The sequence below is a fragment of the Phascolarctos cinereus genome, unplaced genomic scaffold, assembly GCF_003287225.1.
Source record: "Phascolarctos cinereus isolate Bilbo 61053 unplaced genomic scaffold, phaCin_HiC Scaffold_4;HRSCAF=312, whole genome shotgun sequence".
NCBI lineage: Eukaryota > Metazoa > Chordata > Mammalia > Diprotodontia > Phascolarctidae > Phascolarctos > Phascolarctos cinereus.
The window spans coordinates 657,666,707-657,683,576 of record NW_027555847.1 but is presented as its reverse complement, the minus strand read 5'-3'; the positions used below and the strand labels follow the sequence as shown (position 1 = coordinate 657,683,576).

General features: G+C 45.6%; 1 protein-coding gene and 1 long non-coding RNA gene across 3 annotated transcripts; one reads left to right on the top strand and one right to left on the bottom strand.

The window, feature by feature from the left end:
• The first annotated feature begins 2,685 nt into the window (after nt 1-2,685).
• Nucleotides 2,686-9,027, top strand: CDC37 (cell division cycle 37, HSP90 cochaperone). Its single transcript, XM_020994924.2, has 8 exons — nt 2,686-2,910; nt 4,859-5,140; nt 5,528-5,633; nt 6,564-6,679; nt 6,978-7,100; nt 7,332-7,514; nt 7,810-7,881; nt 8,426-9,027. Exons 1-8 carry the CDS (start codon nt 2,809-2,811, stop codon nt 8,588-8,590), a joined length of 1,149 nt encoding a protein of 382 aa, XP_020850583.1. The 5' UTR covers nt 2,686-2,808; the 3' UTR covers nt 8,591-9,027.
• Nucleotides 9,028-12,146: 3,119 nt separating this feature from the next.
• LOC144457067 (uncharacterized) lies at nt 12,147-16,862 on the bottom strand. 2 transcript variants are annotated; one of them, XR_013486386.1, is made up of 3 exons: nt 16,667-16,862; nt 13,430-13,518; nt 12,147-12,725 (listed from the first exon to the last, which is right to left on the bottom strand). It is a non-coding gene; the product is annotated as an uncharacterized LOC144457067 (long non-coding RNA). The 2 variants fall into 2 exon arrangements; XR_013486385.1 differs by lacking the exon at nt 12,147-12,725 and adding an exon at nt 12,739-13,109.
• Nucleotides 16,863-16,870: the final 8 nt, after the last annotated feature.

Here is a 16,870-nt window from a genome sequence, read left to right as displayed (position 1 = left end):
TCTTTTGGAGTTGTCTTAGATCTTTGCATTGCTGAGAAGAGCTAAGTCTATCAAAGTCAGTCATTTCACAATGTGGCTGTAACAGTGTACAATGTTCTCCTGGTTCTGCTCATTTCACTCAGCATCAGTCCATACAAGTCTTTCCAGGTTTTTCTGAAGTCCTCCAGCTCACCATTTCTCATGACACAATAGTATTCCATTACAATCATATACCACAACTTGTTCAGCCATTCCCCAATTGATGGGCATGCCCTCAATTTCCAATTCTTTGCCACCACACAAAGAGCTGCTATAAATATTTTTGTATATGTGAGTCCTTTTCCTGTTTCTACGATGTCTTTGGGATACAGATCTAAAAGTGGTATTGCTGGATCAAAGGGTATGCACAATTTTATAGCCCTTTGGGCATAGTTCCAAATTGCTCTCCAGAATGGTTGGAGCATTTCACAATTCCGCCAACAATGCATTAGTGTTCCAATTTTCCCACATCTTCTTCAAAATTTATCATTTTTCTGTTTTGTCATGTTAGCCATGGTGTGAGTCATTTGATTTGCATTTCTGTAATCAATAGTGATTTAGAACATTTTTTTCATATGTCTATAGATAACTTTAATTTCTTCCTTTGAAAACTGCCTATTTATATCAGTAGGTGCTATTGTTATACTCATTTTATAGATGAGGAAACTGAGGCAGATGTCAACTGATTTATCCAAGGTTACACAGCTAGTAAGTGTTTGAGGCTGATTTGAATTTGGATGTTTCTGACTCCACTGCACCACCTAGCAGCCCTTGGATAATTGGAGTCCCCCAACATTATTACATAATGCATTTGCGTCAGATTTGTGATCTGTTTCCCAAATTCTTCGCTTATTTCCTTTTTCTATCCCAGTAGTTTGTAGTATACATTAAGGAGAAAATCACTTCTATTTCTCTCTTCATCGACCTTCACCCACATCATTTCCCTGTTCTGGTTCTGGGATTCTTTTGAATAAGGTCCATCCAAAGCAGTTTGGTCATGTGTTTCACCCCATCAATTCTCAGAGTTACAGATGAAGTCAAATTTATCTCTTTGTGTTGAGCCCTCCAGTTCCTTTTGTTCGTATAGACATCTGAGACCACGGATTTGATTATTGGCTCCTTTCTAGAATTGTATCTCCTGATATTTTTGGATTATATCAACTACTGTATTTCTGTATGTACTTGTAGCACAGTGTATCATGGAATTTTGGAGAGAAATTTTTTTTAACCAATCATACCACTTATCCCAGTAGTGGTTCAGAATCTGGTAGAACAGCTCACTCAGAGCCTAAAGGTTCAAACAAAGAGTTCTTTTTACTAAAAACCTATTCCCATACCTTCAGCTAAAAGCAGTTCCCAAGGCAATTAAAAAGTTCAGGCTGTTAAAATCAGATAAAAGCCCCATGGCTAGGAGGTTAAAAACAGTTAACAAGGAGGTTCCCTGGAGCTCTCCCCCAATGTCCCCAAAATTTGTTGTCCAAAGAGCCTAAGAGCAGGATTTCAGGTCAATCAACCCAGGGCAAAGTTAACCCAAATCGCTTCAGATCTGCACCACAACTTCCTTGCTTACAACAGTCCCTGATAGAGTTGTGGGATTTTGGGGCCTGGGAGCTTTTCATCCCTCTCCACTTCCCTGCCTGTAACACCATCACAGTAAACAATGGTTTCCAAAAACTGACGCGGTCTGGCTGACTGATATCAACTGATAATCACTGGGGGAAACAGACTGGTGTGGTGTCCCGAGTTATAGTACTAGAAACCCCTCCCCCCAAGCTGTTCAGGCCTGAAGAGAAATACTTGACACTCTCTGAGAACCTAGCCTGCTAATTGGAATGGGGGCTGGAAGAGGAACTTGAGATTACTACGAGATTATTGACTTTTCCGTAGAGTTTTAAAGGTTGCAAAGTGTTACATATATTTTTTTCGTTTGAGTCTCACAACAACACCGTGAGGTAGGTGCCACCAGTATTATTATAGCCATTTTACGGATAAGTAAACTGAGGCTCTGACTTGCCCAGGGATCACAGGGTTGGTGTCTGAGGTAGGATTTAAAAAAAAAGTCCCGTTTTCTCAAAGTTTAGTGGGGTGGCACTTTTTTTCCCCTACCATGGCTGCTTAAAGTACTCTGCTTGGGGCTTTGGGACAGAATCAGGACAGGGCTGTAGGGTGGACAGAAAGAGAGGAGACTTGGCGCTAAGGGGCGGTGTGTGTGTTCTTGGGCAAGTCCTTTCTACTGTTTCCTCTCCTGTAAAATGGGGATAGTGGATGGAGTCCATGACATTAGGCTAGTATTCTAGCTGAACCCTCCTCTCTGTCTATCCGCCTGTGCTTTCAACCCTCAGGTTCCCAGGTTGCTCTACACACCCTGGACACAGGATATTGGAGGTGAGGGGGAAGGGGGGGCCCTGCTCTCTGCGCGCGCTCTGTTCTCTTTGGCTGACCTAGGACCCACCCCTACAGCCCGCAGCCAAATCCTAGAACATCGGAGCCACTAGGAGGCGGGCTCAGAACCGAAAGGGGGCGGTGTTCCTACTGGCTAGAGTGTGTGTCTCTTTAAGGACGCCTCTGTGTCGCGAGCCTCCCGGGTCTCTGACGTAAGGGTAGCTGCGGCGGTTCCCGTTGCTAAGGAAGTGATGTCTTGGCGGGAGGGGCGGGTCTGTCGAACGATCGGGTCCGGCCTCCCGGAAACGGAAGGGGAGGGCCGGAGCCAGGCCGGAGCGAGCGGGGGCCTGGCCGGAGGCGCCGCAGCCGCAGGGAAGCCCAGCTAGGCGGGATCGGTCTGGCGCCAAGATGGTGGATTACAGCGTGTGGGACCACATCGAGGTGTCGGACGATGAAGATGAGACGCACCCCAACATCGACACGGCCAGCCTCTTCCGCTGGCGGCACCAGGTGCGTCCGGGGCCGGACCCTGCCCCGGGATCTTCCTCCTCCGGCTTCGAGATCCGGACTCGCCCTTACCCTGCCCCACTCGCCCTCCCGTTCTCCCCCCTTCCTGCACCCCCGGCCGGACCTAAGATCCGGCCCCCTTCTCCTCGACCCCTTGCCCCGAGACCCTCGCGCCCCCTTTCTGCACTCATGTCCCAGCCCTCCTTCCTATGACCCCGGATCCAGGCCTCTCCTGGAGCGGAGCTGGGGGGGCATCCCTCCCCTCTAGCCCCCAGGCCGCAGCTCCCGCCCTCCCTTCCTGTCCGAGGTCCGAGGTCCGGCCTTCCCCCAACCCGAGTCCGCCCATTTAATGCGAGACCACTTAGGTGCATGGTGGCGGCGTGGGGGACGAGGGGACGGGCAGTGGGGATTCCCTCGAGCTTACGCCCCAGGCTCGGGTGCTGAGCCGAACCCCTCGCCCCCCAAATCCCAACCCCCCCAAATTGATGCAGCGACCCGGTCCCCGTTATTCTGTGGGAACTTTTCTCCCACCTTCAACCACACACTTTCCCTTTCCTTTCCTGGAGTGCTTAGAACAACCCCGAAATCTCCTACCACCGAGATGTAGGTGAGTTGGCTTCGGGGAGGTGGCGGGGTGTCTTCAGGCACCTTCCAGGCAGGCCCAGAAATTTCCATTCCTGGCGGAATCCCTGTGGGATTTTCCTGTTACTTCCTTAGCCTCTCCTGTGAAACCTAATGCAAGAATTTCTGTCGGAAGACCAGGGTTTGAAGCCCAGCTTTGCTGTTTGCTGCCTGTGTGACCTAAATCACTTTAATGAGGGGCCTCAGTTTGTAAAATGAGAGGGTTGGATTAGATCTCTAATACCCTTTCTAGCTCTAAGTCCGGTGAGCTTTTTTGGTTACACTCCTCTCTCTGGGATGTCTTCAGTTCTTTTGTTGATACCTTTTCCTACCTAAGATGTCCTCTCCATGACTTCACTTCCTAGGGTCACTGCTAAGGTCCCCTTGCTGCCTTCATGCCCTGAGCACGTTCCCTAAATACAGTCTCTGATCTCTCAGATGACAGTATGGGACCAATAGAATGTACATTTTGGTACAATTTAAGGGCCTTGAGGATAGGTACTTGTAAAAATTTTATCTTTTTGTGAATCCTCATCACCTAGAACAGAAGTTTGCACTACTAAACACTTAGTAAGTGCTTCTTGGATTGGACCTGGATGCTTAGGGCTATAAGACCCAGACCCAGGCCAGAATCTCCTGACCAAGTCAGTTGTGGTTTCCAGGCCCACAGTATGATGCTCTGAGTGGAAGCCAGGTTTAAGCTACTGCTTCCACTGACTGAACATGTATAACGTATTTATTCACATGTCTTTATTTAGCTCAGCAGGGGTGAGGATTTGGCATCTGTGGGTGTCAGGATTGGGCCCATGGGACAAAGAGAGTCTGCCAGGCTAGCCAGACACACTTGTTTCTCTGGATCCCCACAGAAGAGGAGGCATTTTGAAAAACCTTTCATAGAGCAAATTAACCCAGGAATGGGGTGGGGCTGACTGGGGAGGTAGAATGAGCCCTGCAACCAAAAACATGTGGTAAAATGGAAAAGGCAGTAGACCTGAAGTCAAGACAATTAGGTTTAGATCCTAGTTCTGACACTTACTAGCTATGTGCAGATCACTTATCCCCACTGTCTGTTTCCTCATCTGTAAAATAGGGATGATAATATTTGCATTACCCATCTACCTCACAGCATTGTCCAGAGGAAAGTGCTCAGTAAACCTTAATGTGAGTTATTACTAATATTTTTATAATTGTATTTTTGGATGACAGAGGACTAAGATTAGCCCTGTCAGCCCCAGGGCCACTGTGCTGCCTGCCCTTCTTTCTGGTTCCTGCTCCCCCAGTTCTTGCTGTGTATCCTGCTTCCTCCTGAGGTGGTCACTGCTCTCTGCAGGCACGAGTGGAGCGCATGGAGCAGTTTCAGAAGGAGAAGGAGGAGCTAGACAAAGGATGCAGGGAGTGTAAGCGGAAGGTGGCCGAATGTCAGAGGAAACTGAAGGAGCTGGAGGTGGCTGAGCCCAAAGGTGGCCAAGCAGAGGTGCAGCGACTCCAGGCGGAGGCCCAGCAGCTGCGGAAGGAGGAGAAGAGCTGGGAACAAAAGCTTGATGAACTGCGCAAGAAGGAGAGAAACATGCCATGGAACGTAGACACGCTGAGCAAGGACGGCTTCAGCAAAGTGAGCTGGGGGGCAAACGTGCATGTGTGTGTGGCACGGTTTGTTTAGCTCCTGGGGCGTCCTGTGGGGAGGGCGAGGGAGGACATACTGGACAAGGGTTTATGACCTGGGGCTTCCTTGAGGAAGATGGCGTTTGAATACGTAAAAGCAGCAAAACCAGCCCTGAGGCAGGTGCTCATCCCTCCATCCCAAGGAGTGTGAAGCCTTCCAGTTGTGTTTTAGCCAAATTCCCTGTGAGTAAGCTAAGCTCTTTTCTTTAGGCCTGAATGAATAGACCAACTACTCATCTTTCTTCTCATGCTATGGAAGGAGCCAGGTAGAGGGGCTAAGTCTTAGCATAGGGAAGATTTGGTTCACTGATTTCTCCCCCTCGCTTTCCCGTAACAGAGTGTGTTCAATATTAAGCCAGACAAGGAGGAGGATTCTGAGGAGCAGAAAGAACAGAAGCACAAGACCTTTGTAGAGAAGTATGAGAAGCAGATTAAGCATTTTGGTAAGACCTGGCTATTGTAGTATACTCTGGGCTCTCCCACCTGGGAAAAACAGATTCTACCCTAGCAGAGCCTGCACTTGGACCATTGATGGGGGTCATTTCCTAACCTGGGAGAGTGCCTGTCACTGGAGAGTTTACTTTTGGGTGGGAAGACTGCTGAAGGCACAAGGTTCCCAGGAGCCATGACCTTGAAGCTGTAGTCAGACCTGTGAAATGGGCTATGAAATGTTTTCAGCCTCAGTTCCTTCCCCTGTAAATAAGAGGATTGGACTAGGTGATCTCTAAAAGCCTATTCAGTGCTAACTTCTGATCTCCTGATCTCCTGATCTCAACATGAGGGCAAAGATAGGGATATTGGGGTCCCTCAGTGCCTTTCCTTCCTTTCTCTGCTTCTCCCAGTATGTTAATGGCAAAGGGGAAGGGATGTTCAATCTGTCCCCCAGATTGACCCTACAGTAGAAGTGGTGTTCTGAATACTTCCAGCCCCTCCAATCACTCAACCCAACCAATGACATACACACATACAAACATATGTGCATACATACATACATATATACAGCGTATCTCTACTTGCCCATAATGCTGCTCTGCTCTGCTATGCTGTGGAGGATAGTGAAAGGTAAAAGACAACCTCTAGCTTTATGGAGATTCTAATCTCGTTTGACAAAAAAAAAAAGAAAAGAAAAGAAAGAAAAAGAAAGAAAGAAAAGAAAATGCAAAAGATTTAGACAAAATGAAATAGAATTAATGTCTTCAAGATGCCTGGATTAAAGGGTTAGGATAGGATGTGAGTTTCTCTGAAGTGTCTATATCTCTTGGCATGTGGGAAAGAATGAATGAATGAAAGAAAAAGAATGTTTTAGTGGAGAGAGATGTGAATGTAGGGGCGTAGGGCCTTGAAGTCCCTGTCAGTGCCTTGTATTCTGACAGGCATGCTTCGGCGCTGGGATGACAGCCAGAAGTACCTGTCTGAAAACCCACACCTGGTCTGTGAGGAGACTGCCAACTACCTGGTCATCTGGTGCATTGACCTGGAAGTGGAGGAGGTAAGGGCGGCCAGGGAGGGAGCCTTCACCTGGCTGGCCTAGAACAACTACAGCATAAACCTGAACTGTGTAGAGAAGCACTCCACTGCTCTGGGGCTTGGGGGATAAGGGAAATCAGGTTTGCTGTGTAGAGATAACTACACTGTACAACATTACATGGTAAGCACTCTGTAGAATTGTAAAAGAAAGTGTTTAATGAGGCTTCTGGATAGAGGGATGGAGAGGGTCTGTTACTATCCCTGAGGGGTGGGGAAAAGGCTTTTGCTCCTGTGACCAGGTGATCTTTTCTCCCCTTCAGAAATGCGCCCTTATGGAACAGGTGGCTCATCAGACAATTGTCATGCAGTTCATTCTGGAGTTGGCCAAGAGCCTCAAGGTGGATCCGCGGGCCTGCTTCAGGCAGTTCTTCACAAAAATCAAGGTGAGTCTTGATGGCCCCCCTGTGAAGACTAGGGGTTTGGTTCGGGGCAACAGGAAGGGAGAGTGGCTGTGCAGGATTGGCTCCAATCTGAGCATCGTAGAGCACTCTGGGCCACTGAACACCTGCTAGTTCAGGACACTAGCCAAAGAGTGAAAGGAGCCTTGTGCTCCCATTTATCTCAGCAAAGGAATTGCTCCTCATCTTCTTTTTTCCCCTGTCCATTCCTTGTAGACAGCCGATCAGCAGTACATGGAAGGCTTCACAGATGAGCTGGAGTCCTTCAAAGAGCGGGTGAGAGGCCGTGCCAAAGTGCGGATTGAGAAGGCTATGAAGGAGTATGAGGAGGAAGAGCGAAAGAAGCGCCTGGGCCCTGGGGGCCTTGACCCCGTGGAGGTCTATGAGGCACTGCCTGTGGTATGTCCTTACAGCGGGAGTTAGTTAGGGAACTGCTTGATCTCTTCTGTGCTGGGCCCCAGGGAGACTGCATATCCCAGGGCTATCTGAGCCCAGTGAATTTTCCCCAGCGGGTGAGTTCATAGAGGGCCAGTTGCCCAGAAAGGACTCAAGCTCTTCACTTCATTGCTGAACCTTTTCTCCTGTGGCTAGCTATTATTTGAGTCATTGAACACCCTGTGTCTAGCTGTCCTTATCTGTCCTTTGGAATGTTCTCATTCTGGACGTCCCCTTATCCATCCCTGTGCTTACTTAGGAGCTCCAGAAATGCTTTGACATTAAGGATGTACAGATGCTGCAAGACACCATCAGCAAGATGGACCCTACGGTGAGTGTCCAGTAGGGGGAACCTGGAATAAAGTGTAGTCTGGCCCTGGCCATTGTCACCCTCCTTTTCTTAAGCACTTGGGGTGTGGTGCAGGATTGTCGGCTGCTTTTGGTTTCCTATCTTTGTCCAGACTTTTCTTCTCCTGGGCTTCACTTCTCCTTGGCAGAGGGTCTTCCTTGGCAGTCAGTAGTTGACTTATTCTCCTACCTTGGCAGGGACTAGAATCGAAGGGCCCTTCAGCCTTTATGGAAAGTTTGCCAGCCTGGCAGAATGAGGCCTTTGCCTTTTCTCACTGTCTCCAGCCAGGAAGCAGCAAGAAACTTTCTTTTGGGGCTTGGCTTGGAGCTTTGGAGCTTCGGCCATCTCAACCCCGGTGGAGCATGCCGGCCGTCAGGGCCTGCTGCCTCTTCATGTGTGTCTGGGAGTTGTGGGTTCAGCGGATGGGCTATATGTGCAGAGCCGGGGCTTTGGGAAATCCAGGGAGTAGAGAAACCTATAGAAGAGGAAACGTTCTCATCGGTGGTGGGGTAACCTCTTGTTCCAGGAAGCAAAATATCACATGCAACGTTGCATCGACTCAGGCCTCTGGGTCCCCAATGCCAAGGCAGCCGGAGGGCAGGAGAAAGGAGAGGATGAAGCCCCAGCTTCAGACCCTGTGGGTGAGGCCAGGAAGGGCAGGGTCGAAGAGGAAGAGAAAGGGAACATCTGATCTGGCCTCTGCTGCAAACTTTATATCAGACTCTCTTTTAAGATGACAAAACCAACAAATATAAGAATATACAAAATCTGTGAGCTTTTGAGTCTCCTGCTCGCTTTCCACACCAAACCTCCAGTGCTGGCATTCCTCCCAATGCCCCCTCTGTCCCAGCTCTGATCCAAATATCTGCTTTGAGTGTGAAGGGGCTTCCAAATGGCTCTGTGCCACCACTGCTGCCCCTCCTCCCCCCTCAGTCATCTTGCCCTGTGCCCAGGAGGAGTGGGATCTGGTACTGGGTCTTGGGGGAAGGAACTTGGACGTAGAGCTGATTAGGGTTGTAGGCATGGCTCTGGGCACTGTTATTAACCCGGTAGTGTGCTGTTGTGTCTATTTTTGAGGTGAAGGTAACTGGCATACATCTTCAAATAAAGGATTTTGAGGAGTTGTGACCAGGGTTGACTTCTTGACATAACTTTGTGAGTGTCGTTTGCCAGGCTTCCCTTGTACTCTTTCAAGGTGGCTTTTACCAAACCCAACCAGACGGTTATCCTATCTTTATGGACAGATGGGTTCCTTCTTTCTTCTCCTACCCTTAGCTTGTTACATACAGATATGGGGAAATATCTACCTTCTTGTGACCCTTCTATCTCTGGGCATGAGGACAAATTTGGGACAGAGATAATAGAAGTTTTCTGTGACCACCTTTGAATTTCTTAAGGACAACAAGATGGGGGTGAGGGTGGTGGAGGTGGAAGAACTTCTTGCAAGATGGTTGAGTAAGTGGATGTATTTTGCTTTCCTTTACCTCAAAAAAGCAAGAAATACACTATAAAATAGCAACAACCAAAAAGGGAGGCTGAGGAAAGATATCCTAGCAAGGAAAGCCTTGTGGTAAACCAGTTAGAGACCAAAGAAATAAGTAAAGAACAAAAGAGGACCTAATACAATGTAGAAATACCACAAGACAAAAGAAAGACATTTTCATTTCATTTAGGTATTAGTAAACAGCTAGACCTACACGAAGGAAAATGGAGCAACCACAGGAACCTCTGGAGTGAGTTAGACAACCAAAAATGAAGAAGGGCCTTGAGGGATTGGAAAAGATGGGAGACTTCAGAGTTTTTAGCAGAAGCTGGAAGTTCTTCAAGCAGAGGGTGCTCTGACAGGCAGGCAGGACACAAAAATACAAAAGTGCAAAAATATAGAAGAAAATTCAAAGTTGCAACAGACCTTGAAAACAGCGCTCTGATTCAATCTCAGAATTATTGGTCTTCCAGGAAAAAAAACAAATGAAGAATGAATCGTTTATTAAGTGCCTACTGTGTGCCAAGCATTCTTCTAAGTGCTGGAGATACAAAGAAAGGCCAGAGATATTCCCTACTCTCGAAGGGCTTACAGTCTAATGGGGAAGAGAGCTTGCAAACAACCAGGTACAAACAAGATGAAGACAGGATAAATGGAAAATAATCAACAAAGGGCACCAGGATTAAGAGCAGGAAAGGTTTCTTGTAAAGGTGGGATCTTCGCTGGGATGTGAAGGAAACTTGGAGAAAGGGATGAGGCCTAGAGGACAGCAACTGAAAATTCCCAGTCAGAAGATTGTTTCCTTAGAAATTAACAGCAAGAAAGCAAGAGTCAGTATTGCAGCAGTGTGTATGTGGGGTGGGAGAGAAGGGCAATAAATTGTAAGAAGACTGGAAAGGTGGAGGGTGGTAAGTTTTAAAGGGTTTCGAGTGCCAGAGGAGTCTATGTTTGATCCTGGAGTTGATGGCCACTGAGCTTCATTAAAGTGAAAGAGTGACATGGTCAGCCCTATGCTTTAGGAAAGTCACTTTGGTAGAGTAGGGAGAGACTTGTGGAAGGGAGACCAATCAGCAGAGGCCATTGCAACACTCCGAACATGAGGCAATGAAAGACCTGCACTAGGGTAACTGCAATATCAGGAGAGAAGAGAGTGTATAAGTGAAACGGTGGATAGAGCTCAGGGCCTGGGGTCAGGAAGACTCAGGTTCAAATCGGGTCTTGAACTAGCTGGGTGACCCTGGGCAAGTCACTTAACCCTGTTTGCCTCAGTTTCCTCATCTGTAAATGAGCTGGAGAAAGAAGTGGTAAACCCCTCAAATATCTTAGCCAAGAAAACCCCAAATGGGGTCGAGAAGAGATCGACATGATTAAAACAACTGAACAGCAACTTTACAGAGGGTAAAGTCAACAGGTCTTAGCAACAGATTGGACGGGGGATGGGGGCATTGAAAGAGTAGATAGTCAAAGCTGACAAGGTTCACAACCTAGGTAACGAGGAGGATGGTGGTACCCTTGATAGTAATAAGGAAGTTAAGAAGAGGGGAAGGTTTGGGAAGAAGATGAATTCAGTTTTTGGACATGTTGAACTTAATATGTCTGTGGGACATCTAGCCCAAAATGTCCAATAGGCAGTTGGAAATGTAATACCAGAGGCTGTCAGAGAAGTTAGGGCTGGATAATTTGATTTGAGATTTCATTGCTGTAGAGATGATGATTGAATCCTTGGGAGCTGTTGAGATCACCAAGTGAAATAATCCAGAGGGAGAAGAGAAGAGGTCTCAGGACAAGCCTGGGGGACAATATCATGTTTAAAGAAATCACACAAAACTCTCTATAGGTATTGGGGAAAGGAGGGAAGAGAAGGGAAAAGGACAGATAAAGAGAATCCACAGGCTTTCATCAGAGAAGGATCCCAAAGCTAGTTTACCTTAAACATCACCAAAACCCAGAGCTTCAATTAAAAAAAATAGAAGTTGGCAAGTAACTAGGAGGAGGTAACTGACATATCAAAAAACTCCAGCTGCAATCATGTAGGTCCTCTTAAGAACAAAAAATGAAAGAAAAAGCTGGAATACGATATGCCAAAAAATGAAAGAGAAAGCAAAGCTTGAACTCAGAGTAATATCTGTGAATTGAACATAATCTTACATTAAAAAAATGGACTTTTTATAGGATGACAGGTTTTAATGATTACTTCACAAATAACCAGATATAAGGATGGCTTTGAGGTCCAAATTCATTAAACTGAAGTTAATTATATGCAAATCCGATAGCCTGAAAGGCTTATATAGAAATGCAGTGTTTCTGTGTGTTAAAGAGCAGATTAAAGTGTTCCTTAGAAATCCTATCTTGCCTGTTTTTTGGGAACAGAGAGAACAGCTGTCGTTAATCCCAATAATCGTGATCAGACTGTTATGGGAAAGAAAACTTGGAGATGAGAGGGGAAGAAAATATTTCAGTCTTTTTGGAATAAAGCTCTACGTGTAGTGTTGCATCAAACTATTACCAAGGAATTCAAACAAAAACTATTGGAGAGGCTGTAGGGAAATTGTGGTTAGATTGTTTTAAAGCAAAAACAAGTATAGGCTATTCTTAAAAAAAAAAAAAGCCAGCTTCTGAACAGGCTTGGGGAAGGAAAGGGTGTGTTTTGAGAGAGAAGATTGGGACAATCTTATTACAAGCCAAATAAGGTACAATTAACTAGTACTGTGTTGTATGTGTTTTTAAATAGGTTATTTAGCAAGATTTGATAAGGGGAAAAACATTAAATAATAATATCCTTTTATTATAATGACTTTTTCCTGTGTAGAGTTAGGCCAAACACTTTTGAGTGATTACAGATCTCATTTATGTGGCCCTGAAATGTTCTGAGGCTGCATGCAATCAGTACATCATCAGCAAAAAGGAACTTGTGGAGGACCTCTTTTGATTTGGTCTTTGCTCCAGATATTGTTAATGACATTGGGAAACACCTGGGATGAACCTGTCTCCCCAGTTTTATTCCTTGATTGTTCTCAGCAATTAGCTTGCCAGTAGGATGGCCACTAAATGGACAGCAGGTCATAGTGTTGGCCTGTGAATCTGTACATCTTAGACAACACTCCATAGGGATAATGAGGTGAGCCCTGATTTGAAGAAGAGTAGGAAAGCAGGGTAGTTTGTTTTTTTGTTTTACTAGACCTGCCATTTCATCTGTGTAGGAAACCCAGCGAGGATCTTTCCCCTACCAATTCAAATTGATAGGGGGGCAGCTAGGTGGTACAGTGGATAGAGCGTCGGCCTTGGAGTCAGGAGGATCTGAGTTCATAAACCAGTCTCGGACCAGACACTTGACACTGTTGACCTGAAAGTTTGGTTAAAGAAGGCAAACAAGTTAGGTGATACATGATTATATAGTTTATTCCTTTTTAGCTAGAGAGTCATGTACATGGAATCAGAACGTGATTCTGACTCCAAGATTAAGCAAAATGAGAGAGGTTTTATACAGTTTAGAGTGCTCAGACTCAGGATGTCTGTGTTACAAAAAATACAGTCTCCATGTTTTTTTAACATATAGCATGGGAAAGGAATTTTCTTAATTGAATAGGTTGTAAATACAATAAAATAGGAGAATGCAAAAGTGTTGATTGAAATTATAGACCAAGATAAGAAGAGTCCCATTATTCAAGAGAGTGTCTGGTAACGAACAGGAAGAATGATGGTCAGTTTCATCTGGTCCTGGAATTTGCTGACATAGGAAGGGGTGTTTTTAGTTCACTCAGAGAGAAAAAGATTAATTCAGGTTTTTGGCCCTTATTGGGGCTCAATTGATCTTAAATGATTATCAACACTTACTAGCTTGTGACCCTGGGCATGTCACTTAACCCCAATTGCCTTACCCCCCCCAAAAAAAGAACAAATTGATTCCTACTCTGCAATTTAGAGTCTTCAAGAGTTGCCTAGGCTAGCTGTGTGACCCTGGCCAAGTCACTTAACCTCAATTGCCTAAAAAAAAAAACCACGAACAAACAAGAGTTGCCTGGGACATTGGGGAGTCTAGTGGCTTACCCAGAGACACATCCGTGATGATTTCTTTGCTCTGTGGCCACATCTTTGGTAAATTTCACAGCTCCTTTAATGACAGCCTCCATCTTTCCCTTGTAAAAAAAAAAAGATCCTTAAAACCATTTTTTTAAATGTATGGCTGCAAGTCATAGAATTCCATTCCCCAAAGGATTCAAGTTGATCACCCAAAGGACAATAAAGAAGCACTTGGTAGGTATGAACAGGATGCAACACATTGCAAAGGAGGAATTATGTTGGAGATACAATTCAAAGGAATGGCCTTGAGGGATTTGAAATTGGGGTATATGTGAGAGCCAGAGCTGAAGCTCCTGAGCCCTCCTTCATCCCAGTTGGTAAAGGATGTCATTAGAGAAATGTATGACTGGAGGGAAAAAAGATAAGTGGTTTCCATGATGAGATAAAGGGATAACCAATAGGTATCCCAAATATCCCATTGGTACCAATGAAGCATCAAGAAATATAGAAGAAAGCCTTAATACATTGTGTGAACCCCATGGCAGATTTACAGGGAGACTGAGACAAGAGTTGCACACGATAGGCAGAAATGGATGGGCTGCGATCTGTGTCACTGGGGAGCGTGCCCTCTTTGATGAGATCACAGATCCGATTAAATAAATTAATATTTGCAGTTTGCCTGTGAAGAAGGAAACTGTTTAATGAATGATTGGTGAAGGCGAATTCTAGGTTTTACAGAGGCTTACTGGCAGTCTCTATTAGAGTTTGTGACCATTTAGAGAGAACCAAGAGGTGTCTAACTGCAATGGCAGCATCTTGGAATCCAGCAAATATAGGGATATCCCTGAGGCTTCATTGAGCCAAGAGACAAGACATCCAAGCTGTGGTGAAACTGGGGAGATTGGCTGATGATCCCAGCTCAGATACAGGCACTTGTGGGTGAACTCTCCTATCCCTCACTCCAGCAACAGAGGGATGCCTATTCCTTGCCTTAACCAATCCAAGAGTCTTTTGGAGGTTTCCCAGTCTGCTCAGAGATAAAGTGGAATGACATTATTTTCTGATGCTTTACTATTTGTTTCTGTCTTAATTAAATGTTTTGCTTTTTGTCACTTAGGTATGTTTGCAGGGTAAGCAAATAAGGAAGCAACACAATGTACTGGATAGAGCATTGGTCCTGGAATCAGGAACACCTGTGTTTAAATTCCCCCTCAGATATTTAGTAGCTGTGTGACTCTAGGCAAGTCATTCTCTAGGCTTCAGTTTGAAAGGTTGGACTCAGTCTTTAGAAGGTGGCTTCTAGCTCTAAATATATGATCCTATGACTATTTAGACCTGAGTTAACTTCAGAAGTCCTCAGTTTTCTAACTGGGTAATAAGCAAAAGGGTAACACCCTACAATTTGAACCCTAGTCCTGGAGGATCCAGAGATGATAGGATCCATGGGCTACAATTAAATAAAATATTAACAAAGAGGCTATAGCAAAAAAAAATGTTAAAAACAAAACTTTCATTATGACCAAGTTATATTTGTATCAGGAATGCAAGGAAGTTTCAACATTAGGAAAATTATTAACACATTAATTATTAATAACAAATACATTTCCTTCTGGCTAGGGAAAGGCATTGACCAGGCTTAGGATGAATGCAGACCTCTTTCTGCTATGTGTATTGGAATATCTGGGGCTTGCCTGCAGAGGATGGTAATGAATTCATTAAAAAAAAAATTAACAAGCAGAGCTAAATTGGCTTAGCTTCCTACAATGTCACAGGCATGGGCACAGTGGTTCAAAGAGGAATAACTGTCACAGCCCCAGATATGAAGTGGGGACACATGTTTAAACACCTGTAAATGAATAACTGAATTGTGGGAAAAGTTGTTTTCAGGGTAAGCTGTGGCTAGAACCACATTCGAGCAGTTTTTTTTTTAAGTGAGTGTGTGAAGGTAAGGAAGAAGAGGGGGCTCTTTGGAGGAATGTGGCTGTCCCTCCCAGAAATGTGGAGTGGTTGGATAATGGTGCAGCTTGAAAGCTCTGCTGGATAAGAACTGGGAGAAGGGCCCAAACCCAGCCCTTTTCTCCATGGAATGTGTGTAGATTCCTGTTCTGGCGCTTGGAGACAGACCCTCCACCCTCGAGAGCAGTGGAAGGACAGATTACTATCTGGTATTTACTATCTGGTGGGGCCTGGTCCTCCTGGGTGTGAATTTTTTGGGGGGGGAGGCATGGGAAAGGATTATTCCTTTAATGAGTTGGGAGTGGAAGTCACTGCTTCCTGTCAGGAGAGGAATAGGAAATGAAGGCTATTGCAGGAAGTACTCAGAGGAAATTATGGCGAATGTGAAAGCCAGATGTCCTCTGAGCTGCAGCTCCTGTCCTCTCCTGATCTCGGCAACCATCTTCCCTGGACTCCAGGCCCAGAGCTCTACCCACTGAACTATCTTGCTTTCCTCTGAGCTGTTAGTCCCATTGGTTTAATCTCTTAAAGAAGTGTTTACTAAGCTCCAATTATGTGCCAGGCACTGTGCTAAATAGTGAAAATAGAAAAACCAAAGGGAAATGAGGAGCTTTCACTCTAATGAGGGAGTCAAGACGAACATTTATAAGTAGATACAAAATATATAAAGAAGATACAATGTAAATGGAGAAGAGTCAAGCAACACGAAGGAGTGAGAGTTGAGAAGAGGAAATAGAAAGGTTGGGATAAAAATCTCTGAGACATTGAGTGCCAGGATGAGGATCAATGAATTAGAACTGGAAAAACACCTTAAAAGTCAGCTGGACCAATACCCCCTTCCAATTTTGTTGTTTTCAGTCCTGTCGACTCTTCCTGACCCCAATTGGGGTTTTCATCAACAACACAGTAATATTTGAGGCCAGATTGGAACTCAGGAAGATGAGCCTTCCCGACTCCAGGCTGGGAGCCACCTAGCTGCCCCTTCCCATTTTTCAGATGAGAAAACTAAGGCTCAGAAGGGTGAAGTGGCAGAGGCAGAATTTTACCCCAAGTGTTCTGATTCTCAATTTTCCCGTCTCTCCACTGCACAACACTCCTCCTCTAAAGCGTCTGAACTTGATGCTACAGGAAATGGGGACTTTGAGAGTTCTTTATCAGGGCGTGATAAGAAAGTACTTTTAGAAGATTCATTCCCCCCACTGCCCCTCCCATTCTTCCCATTTCGTCGAGGGAGAACTTCAAGGACCGCCCACCTCTTAGAGAGGAACTATCCCTAGCCCACCCCCTCCCCACCAATCCCCCAACCACCTTTTCCGTCTTCTTTCCACTGACCAATCACTGTAATCTCCTCCTGGGCTGGAGGATCCAGCCAATCAGCGCCGAGCACCAGGTGCGCAGGATAGACCAATGGAATGAGCGCCGACGCACTCCCAATGAGAAAACGCTGTAGCAGCCACCAATGGATGAGCTTGTTGCAGGAGACCAATGGGATGTGGGCTTTCGGCTGCCCAA

Excerpts from the sequence above, each read along its gene's own strand:
- CDC37 (XM_020994924.2), top strand. The coding sequence starts at position 2,809 with ATGGTGGATTACAGCGTGTGGGACCACATCGAGGTGTCGGACGATGAA. Across the intron at positions 2,911-4,858 it reads TCTTCCGCTGGCGGCACCAG|GCACGAGTGGAGCGCATGGA; the intron begins GTGCGTCCGGGG and ends TGCTCTCTGCAG. Across the intron at positions 7,101-7,331 it reads AGTTCTTCACAAAAATCAAG|ACAGCCGATCAGCAGTACAT; the intron begins GTGAGTCTTGAT and ends CATTCCTTGTAG.